The sequence below is a fragment of the Centruroides sculpturatus genome, unplaced genomic scaffold (genome assembly GCF_000671375.1).
Source record: "Centruroides sculpturatus isolate CEXI.00-Female unplaced genomic scaffold, Cexi_2.0 scaffold948, whole genome shotgun sequence".
Taxonomy (NCBI): Eukaryota; Metazoa; Arthropoda; class Arachnida; order Scorpiones; family Buthidae; genus Centruroides; species Centruroides sculpturatus.
Genome location: NW_019385420.1, coordinates 7,221 through 17,968, shown reverse-complemented (window position 1 = coordinate 17,968; position 10,748 = coordinate 7,221). Strand labels below are relative to the sequence as shown.

General features: G+C 25.3%; 1 protein-coding gene across 1 annotated transcript in view; it reads right to left on the bottom strand.

Moving 5' to 3' along the window:
* Window positions 1–10,748, bottom strand: part of LOC111638803 (probable citrate synthase 2, mitochondrial) — a 65,470-nt gene extending 54,722 nt beyond the window's left edge. The window contains exon 1 of the mRNA XM_023384555.1: window positions 10,634–10,748. Coding sequence (XP_023240323.1) covers window positions 10,634–10,681 — 48 coding nt within the window. The 5' untranslated portion in view covers window positions 10,682–10,748. The remainder of the gene's footprint in view (window positions 1–10,633) is intronic.

Here is a 10,748-nt window from a genome sequence, read left to right as displayed (position 1 = left end):
TGAAAGCATAAATGGTTCTAACATTGTTAGTGCGATTGTGTCTGAAGTTTTTTTTTTTTTGGATAATTCTGAAGACGAGATTAAAAGTTATGTTATTTTAAAAACTTCAAAAAAGAGAAAAAGTGGAGTGCATATAAAAGAACACATAGAAAGTGTTGTTTTTCGTATTTAAGTGACGACTTCCAACATCACTTTAGAATAAGCGATGTACTTTCAAAATTCTGTTGAAAAAATTAAAACTTAAATTAATAAATTCTTTCGGAAGACCTTGTTTAGATGCCAACAAGCAAATTTTGTCGGTAATTTGGCTTCTAGCAAATCAGGAATTATTCAGGTAAAATAAACTACTTAATAAATTTTAAAGCTAAATATTGTATTTAAATTTATTAAATAATGTTTCAAAATTAGATAAGCCAATAGCTAAGTGATAACATAATTCATTGCTACTAGTTATGTATGAAATTTGGCAATATTAAAGATTTACAAATAAAAATAAATTTATAATAATTTTCTTAAAGAAATTCATCAAGTCTGTTAAGTTAATGAAGTTAATACAATAAATTTGTATGGTAATATTGGTATTTATTAAATTTAAGTATAATTAATAACTTTTTATTTCATTATAGATCAGTAGCAGACAGATTCAACGTCTCAAAATCTACCCTGTATAGCTACCTGAATAAAGTTTGTACTGAATTGGTAAAAATGGCAAGTGATGTTATAAAATGGTCAAAATTGGAAGAATATGCCTATTTAACAAGAAAATTTAAAAATATAGCTGGGTTCCCGGTATAATTGGGGCAATTGATAGGTGCTATATTCCTATTAAAGCTCCAATGAAGCAGTGGAAAAATATGTAAACCAGAAGAATTTTCATTATGTAACTTTGCAGGCAGTTCTGTCCACGATGCCAGAGTTTTTAGAAATTCTGAAGTGATTCAGAAACTTAGTGATTCTTTCTTATCAGATTATCACATTGTGAGAGATGTTACCTACCCACTTATGGTGTCACTGATGGTACCATTTAAAAATAATGGTCATCTAACTGCTTAAATGCATGCATATAATAATAAGCTGTCAAAAAGCACAATTGTTATCGAGAGGAACTTTCCATTATTAAAAGGAAGATTTAGACAGTTAAAATATTTTGATGCAAATAAAACATCAATGTTGCCTCTCTAAAAATAATCAGCATGTGTACTTCATAACATCTATTTGATGGCAAGGGATGATTTTGATGAATTTGATACAATTAATTGTGATCATGAAACTCTTGAAACTGAATCATCTAATATATAATATAAAAGTGCTACTCAAAGAAAAAAAAAACATGATTTCTAAGCTCTTAGAAATCATGTTTTGTTTGATAATTACAATATTTCTGTACAATGTAATATTTATTTAGAAAATTCTTCTTTGTCATGTCATTTCACAGAAAAATATAAGTTTTTATGTTTAGTTCCCAAATGACTGATTTCAATATTTTAGTGATTTATTTACAATTAATTTAACTACTGTATTTTCACTGTATATTCTCTATAAACCTTCTATGACAAATTTTAAAAAGTTTCACTATCTGATCTTTTTATGAAAATAAAAACTATTATAACAAGCAATAATTTATTGTGACATCATCACAATGCCAAGCTGCAATTTTTAGCCATATATTTAATTTATTTAATTTAAAATATATGCTCTCCACCTCAAATTAGTAGTGACTTGCCCCTGTACATCATACTTTTCCTTTAACAATAGAGTCATGACAGTCATCACCTTTCAGGGAAAATTTTTGAATTGAAATAACATGTCTTCCAGTTTGCATCAAAAATTCATATATAGTTAATCAGGGCCTTCTGCCCCAATCTTTCCATATCTGGTCACATCTTTCATCTATCTAACTCATTCTTGAGATTAAGAAAAGACAACAAATACAGACAGACAACAGTGGGAACTTATGAGTCTACATTTTTTTTCAAATTGTAACCCAAACATATAAATGAGTGAGTTCTATGATTAATATTACATAAATGCATGAGAATGATGTATAAAAATCACAAAAAAATGTATCCTTGATACTTTTTGATTTTGCATATCCATTCATGGAACTTTTTGAACACATCTTGTATTTTGGCAATAAATTTCTATAGTCATTTTATATCATTGATAATCACCTTTTTACTTTATGAAAAATTTAATATGGTAATATGGAATAAAAAAATTAACTTAATTTTTAATATATACATGTATTATAGTCAGTAAAAGATAAAAATATTATTTTAAATATATAACTATCACACACATCCACATCACTTTTATTATAAGTCAAAGCTGAAGAAAATTGAGATTATAGGTATGAAGGAAAAATTTTTTGAAATTACTTTTTAATAGATAATATGATAAACTAAGAAACATTAATAAGCAAGAAATAATATTCATGTTTGAGTATCTATGAAGTGAACTGACATCAGTATTCTACTTTACTTGAAAGAGAAAATATAGATAACTAAGAAAAGCTTAAAATTATACTTATTTAAATATTTCTAAAATTTTAGCTTTTGAATATTTGAGTAAATGAAAGCATAAATGAAAACTTTATAAACTTTCAAACATTTTAATGAATAATTATTCAAAATATATAAACAAAAGTAAAAATATTATAATAATAAATTAAAATAGAGAAAATTAAATTTTTTTATAATAATAGTTCCGAACAAACTTTTTTAAGTAACAAATTATATTCAGTTTTTTAAATTATTTGTTATTGGAATCATTAATTCAGAAAAAACAATCCTAAAATAATAGTAACAACATTAAAATCATATGAATGGTTCAAAAGTCAAACAGTACAAATCTGAAAACTTATGATAATTTTTTATTTATTTTTAGACCATTTGAAATCTATAATTATAAGTGATATTTATAAAATATAACTAACAAATTGGATAAATATTTCTTAGTTTATTTATTGAACTTGTTGTCTTAATCAAGTGCATTAGTGATTACACAAATTTTTTAGTAAAAGAACTGCCTACGGTAAACAGCATTCAGAAAAAAGTTGCTTCCAGAGCCAGCAAAGCCAGTGAAGTGCACTGTGTTCAGACTTAGTTTTTTGTCAATATGGCTGATTCTGTGTGTTACCAATTTTCTTACAGTAGAAATTTTCTATACTTTTTGATAAAAAATTAAATTAAACAATTGAAAATAGTACAAATGTTATATAAATAATATAAAATATTCTTTTTTTAAAGTGATTACAAAACTGTGTAAGAGTTACTTTTCCAACATTTTGAAAGCTTGCATTAGTTGTTCAATAATTCTTTGCTATATTATATCATTTTCTGTGCACTGAAAGAACTTGTACTGATACCAAAGTTTATTTACTGAATTAATCTTATAACCAATACAGTATTTATAAAATATGACTAACAAATTAGATAAATATTTCTTAATTATAATAATGCCTCAATTGTCATATGATATTTATCTTTAAAATAAAATCTAATTAAATTTTTAGACAAATCATTAACAATGACAAAATGAATACAAACATTTATGAGTCAATTTTTACATATAATTTTCAGCAGAAATTACACAAATACATTCACAAATAATAATTTAATTAAAATTTATGATTAAATTCAAGCTTACTATTGCAAAAACTTAAATTTTGTAACAAAATTAATTATCGTAATGATAAGATTACTTTATCTTAAAACTAAATTTAGAATGTTTCCCTTCATAATTACTTAGAAAAATTTGATTTTAATAAATTCTTTCAAGTTGAATATTATTGTAATAAACTGATATCAGAAAAAATGTAATCTATAAAAATGGAAACAGATCTATATTATTAAACAACATAAAGATAACACTATTTAAAAAGTTTAATTTATATATATATATAAAAGCTAGATTAACTTAACACATAGACTACATTAATTCATCTACAAAAGAACACTTTAAAATATAGTACATCTATAAATGATATGACAATTACAAAGACATACTATTGAAGAAATATCTACTGTATAAAGAGTAAACTAAATTAAAGAAAAGTTCAAAAGTTTTTCCACATCCAATAATATTCAATGTGTAATTTATTTCCCCTATTTATTTTCCTTGAAAACATCTAAATCAATATTCATAAAATTTACTATTTATTTTAGACACTAAAATCAATTTTTATTATGAATAATAAAGATTTTCATTGAAAATTACAGATCCACACACCATAACAGAATATGCTTAGCACATGTATCTTATTTTAGGTACTAAATATTACATACAGTAGACCCCCTATAATACAGTAGATACATTCTGTTTTATATGAATTCGTCTTTTACGATCACTTAAATACATGAGCCAATCACAGCCCGGCACGTATGCAGTTTAGGGACCACAACTGTTTGAAAGGTTTTCTTCCATAAAATTAATTGATTCTAGACTAATTTGACTCAACATTTCCAAATCATGTATAATTTTTTTGGGAATAATCCACATAAACTATGCTATAAACAAAAAATTGTAGGATTGCTTACCAAGTGTGCACCATTCAACGATGCCAATGCTTAAGCTTGTTTTCGTTGTGGAGTGGCACATTGAATGGCAGGCACGTGTTTTCTGATAAGTTATTTTTCTGTGAAAAATTCGCTGAACTTTGGAGACATCATTAATATAAATATAATTTTTAGGAATGTTAAATAATAAATGGTTTTTAGTAGGTCTGCTGCTCGTTTAAACTCAACAGTTTGTGCAATATCCGTTATTGGTCAAGATTCAATCAATCCTGTCGTGACACGAGTCAGAGATGATGTTTTACCGTATTATATGAGTCTCTTTTAGCGTTTATACGAATACGATCGCAATTTTTTCGCCGTTATATACGAATCCATATTATATAAACCCGTTTTATAGGGGGGTCTACCGTACTTTAAATTTAACAAATGTTTAAGTTTATGTATACAAAAAACAAATTCATACATAGATTATTTTTTATACTTTGTCTAGAAACTGTATTTAATTAAAAAAATGTAATGCCCGTCACTTTCAAAAATAATTAAAAAGTATTATAACTGAAAAGTATAAAACTTAGTTTTCTGAAAATGAAGAATCATTAGATTAACCTGTAGGCATCATCATCTTATATAGCAGGGATGGCCAAACCTTGTCACAATAGGAGAGATGAATCATTTATCAGAAATACACAAGAGTCACATCCTGGATTGTTCTTTTATATATAATCTTTATTACTATATATATATATATTAGGGATTTGGTGTTATTCCTCATAAACACAAATAGATGCAGCAAATATATATAATAAGGGGTAGTGATCTGATTTTAGGAGTAAGTGTTCGATACATACGAGCAAACAATAGAAGTCTATTGATAGAAGAGATGCATGTGGCTCATGAGCCACAGCTTGGCCACATGGTTACATAGTTTTAACATTACCATCAACAATACATTAAAAATAAGCAAATATAATTTTATAAAGCATTGTAAATTATTGAGTAAGTTTAATTAAATATTAGAGTATAAAATAAGATAAACTGTAAAGATAGCAAATAAAAAAATTTATCAGTATTTTGCTTATAAATATAAATACCAGATAATAGTGGATAGACATTTGTCATAAAAAATTAAACAATTATGAAAAATAGTGAAAATATTTACTATCCAGTAAAAACAGGATAAATTATAAGCATTTCTTAATTACTCGAAAAAATTATATTTTTGTAATTAGATAAAAATGCTACAATATTTTGATTATTACATGGCTGATTCAGCTTCGTTTTGTCAGTTTTACATAATCATAAAAATAAAATTGAATATATGGAAGTTTGTGCACATTAAGTATGCCAATATAAATTCCCAAAATTAAAAATGACTTTTATTTTTAATTTTATAAAATTTTGTAAAACATCTGTCAATTAAAACAAAAATATATTATATTTATATAACAATTTAATATAAAACTCATTAAAAAAAATTTGTAAACTTTTCAGTGATAAGATTTCTTCCAAACAAAACAATGATACATTTGAAAAAAATATAATTGTAAATCAAGTAGTTGTTTGTTTAAAAGTTAAACAACGTCCTTTTGTTTAAAAAATTCTGAAGGTTTTAAGTGATTTACAATTTTCATTCTCAATTTTCTCCTTTACTTTTGAGCATTGCTGCTTACCTTACTGCTTGGCACATGTCAGTTGTTGGGGATGAACTATAAGTTTGATCAAAATCGATGACTCCAACGTCATGCCATCTCCTTGTTAGATCAAGAAGTTATTTATAAACACACATTTTAATGTTTACCTTACTTTACTTTAGTTAGAATACATTAGAAGTAATTTTGATGTAGAAGCAGAAAATTTATATCTGATCAGATATCAATTTAAAAACAAATACAATATCTGAAATTATTGTTAAACTTAATTATAATTTCTATACAAGTTCTGAATCTGTTTAATCTGGATTTTTAAAATGATATTTTTGCAGATTGTTATGTGGTATCTGCAGATCAGTGCAGTAGGCTATATGTTACATACACTCTTGGATGCTATTTTTCCATTATTTTTTTGGGCAATGTGCACACTTTTCTCTTGATACTGATGTTGCCTTTGGAGAATCTGGTTTCTTTCTCAACACTTCCAGTATTTTCATACAGAGACAACTATCATTGTCTGCAAGAAAGACATTTTCTTCCTCAGATTCTTCATCAAGCCATTTCAGAAACATTTCATAATGTTCTGTGATAGTACTATATATACAATATCACTTCACAATTAGAACTGTACCACTTCAAATGCAAAAAAAAAAAAAAAAAAAAAAACAAGGATCAGGGGTAATCTAGGTTTCTTGGGGCCTAGGGCTTGTTGAAGTCCAATGGTGTCCCATTTTTTATCAGATTAAGAATCTTTAAATTGGAGTTTAAAATTCGTTTTTAATAACATCAAAATCAGAGTTGAAATATATTTATTTATAAAATGGTGTTGAATGACAAACTTTATATTGATAAGTGCTCATTGTTAATTAAAAAGTATTAAAAATTTATGATAATAATTCAATTTTTGTGGGCCCTTGACATTTGGGAGCCCAGGGCTTAAGCCCTATTAGTCCCTATGTAGATCTGCCCCTGCACAGGATTACTCATGGGTGAGCACTGCACTAACTTGTCAAACACAGCTAAAAGAAAGGTGGCACTGAAAGTGTTAGTGATGACTATTATTTCTGATTCCAGTATCTTGTTGAAGGGGATATTCAAGAAGGAAGGCAGATGAGAGGTTGGCCACAAAACTTCCAAGTAGCCCAAGTTACAAATGTTTTAAAATGAAAGGTAAGCACAGTGCAGCACTCAATCTTGAGCAATGGCAGGTTAATTTAAATTATAGGTTATTAAAATTTTATTACAAGATTTTAAAATTTATGACAAATTAAAACTTATTTTAAATCACTTTAGTAAATCTCTTCTTATCAATTTTAATTCTTTAATTATGAGTTGGAAAGTCTTATGATGGAATAAATTTCCTAAAGATATTTTGATACTTTTGCTACCATGATCAATAAACAAACTTTAATTATGGATTGATTAAAAAGGCTGACAAGAACTCATGTTTGGCTTTCCCAGCACTCAGTGTTACATATAACTTTAACTTTGTAAAATTATCTGTTATGAGATTTTATTAAAAAATCATTTTTATATTATTATTAATTATTATAAAAAGACAAATGGCCAATTTTTGGAGTTAGGAGTGACTTTTTAAAGAAACTGTGAATGCTAATAAATGAAACTTTCTTTAATTCCATTTGAGATAACCTATGACCCAATCCTATCTATCTCCCCACCCCCTTGGCCTTTAACTACCAAAATTTAATATCAATGCCCCATATAAAGAAATAAACCAATCAAGTTTGGTTCATCCAGTCCTGAGAAATAATGCAAAATAGATGACAACATGGAATTTTGTAAGAGGTTTGTGTTTTTACATTTTTGGCTCATGGAGTGTTAAAACATTGAAAAATGCAAAAAGACAGTCAAATTTTGAACTCCCCAGATACTTTCCATAATTTCCCTGTTATAAATTATATTACATAACAGCTAGACAATACATTTTTAAAACTAAAATTTAAATACTTTATAATCTTAATCTGAAGCAAAACAGAATTTTTATGAATTAGAAACATTTTACATTAAAACACAACTGAATAGCAAGAGAATTTTTAAATTTTAATATATTTTTAAGACAAAAAGTTTATGAAATAATGGGCCATCAACCTATTGCTAGAAAATAATACTATGATAAAGTTAATAAAAAGTTATTTCATGATGTATGTAGAGGTTTCAATAATGAATAACCTAATCTTTAAAAATTATTTAATTTATTAAAAGATTATATGTATAAAAATCACTTATTTTTCACATTTTAAATACATTCAAACATTCATACATCTTACACACAAATTTGACTTTTTTCTTTCTGATAATCTTACAGATTATCAGGAAGAAAAAAAAAGTCAAATTTAACAAATAATCAAGATTGCTGAAAAGTAGAAATACAGTTAAATCTGTAGGAAATGTGAAGAATTCATTATACAGATAATGCACTGATAGCAAATATTTAAAAAAAAAATGTATTTTCAATATTATATTAAATATATTTATGTAAACCCAGTTTGAATAGTTGAATTAATTGAATAATGTATTTCAACAACCAAAAAGTTTTCTAAAATAAGAAATTTGTTATATGGAACTTTTTAATATGGAAGTCCAACTGTATATAAGAGAAACCATATTGATAAAAATTAATCCTAAAGAGATTGAAAAATTAGAATATCAATCATCAAATAACAAGCCAGATTTATTATCTGGCTACCTTTTGGCTAATTAAAGTGACCAGTATGGTTATATCTTTTTGGTCTGGAAGCAAAGATTGGATGGAGGTCTAGATAACAGTTGGCAATGCAACCAAATATATGAAAACATCAGATTAAATAAATATTTTTTTAATAAGTTATTTAATTATTATATTGTTTAAAAAATGAGATAAAAGAAATAAGGTAATTTTGTTTATGAATTCATAAGAAGAAAGTTTCTTCAGTTCATCCAGTTTACAGTTTTAAATATTTTTAAAACCAAAATTTTAATCTCAGGATATTTATTAAAACAAATACGGTAAAGTCAGATGTGAATTACACTAATTTGTTTTATGACAAAGTAAGCAATATACTTTTAACAGTGAGTAAAGTTGAAGAAATAGTAATGCTAGCATTTCTAGAAACTTAGCCACTTATCGTATCATATTATTGTAAAAATGTATTACTTCATTAAATTAACTAAAGTGGTTATTTCAACTTTATTTGCTTTATGAGTAAAGAGATAGAAGATAAACATTTGCTAGTCTAAAAATAAATATTGATGGGAATAAGCAATAACCTTTAATCCAACAATTAATTGTAATTAAATAGCAAAAGATTTTTGCTGCATTTATTTGCTATCCTCAGCAAGAAATTGAACGGCTGTAGCATAGAATGTCATACATGTAAATTGATTAGACTTGAATATAAATACACATTCAGTCATTCAGCTTTAGTCTCTTTCAATTTATCAGATATAAATAAGAGTTTATAAACAAAATATTTTGAAGTCCATGCTCTAAATGTTTTTTATTCACTCTAAAATTCTGGTAAACTTTAAAACTACATTTTTAATATAAATCTCTAAAATATCTTACTTTAAACTGTATAAAAATATATTTAAATATTTCAATTTGAAAATTCAACCACATATTTATATATTTTTGATTTATAAGTTAAATCAAGAATATATAACAAAATTTAAATCATCATCAAAATTTACAAAAATCATCTATTCTTTAATTTAAACATTAAAACATGTAATTGATAAAAACAAACAACCATTGTATTTTTAACTATTGTATTTGTTTATTATTATTGTATTGTATTTTCAATTATGGTTCAAAATAATTGCATATTTCATATTTAATCTCTATTTAATTATAATTAAAGCAGATTTAATACAGCCGAACGAGCAAGCAAATGACACAGTTCATTTTATTTGAAATTAACTATATTATTGTTTTGCTCATCCAGCCGTATTAATGCTCTTCGGGCGGCATCATCCTATATTACTGTAATTATTTTTTTATTTCAGTACATCAAAAATTTTCTACAAAGTTTGTAAACATCAAACAATTTTACTATTATTTAAATAACAGATAATTCCTCTAATAAACATAATAAAACAGGTAATTTAAATTATTTTCCATTAATTTACTTGATTACTTCAGTAAACATTGACATCTGCAGAAAATATATTCTCAACTGAGATAATACATTGCAAATAAATAATGCTTATTGTACATTATATTTAAAATTATAATTTAAACTTTTTCTTAATTTTATGACAATCAATTTTATGACAATCAATAATAACAAAATTAATTCAATAGTAATTAAATATAATTAAATTCTTAAAAATTCTTGTTAAATACACATTTTCACACGTTTTTAATATTTTTCTAATATTTTTTTTAAATTACTAAAAAATTAAAATGTATATTTTTATTTAATTATAAATAACTTATAACTTTTATAAAAATAAAAGCGATATTACCTGACATTGAACAAAATATCTATTAGAAATTATTCGTAAAATGGACATTTTTCCCGACGGAATGAACTACTGAAAATCAACAAGTGATAAACGTGTAAAGTCTTTTCTAATATCC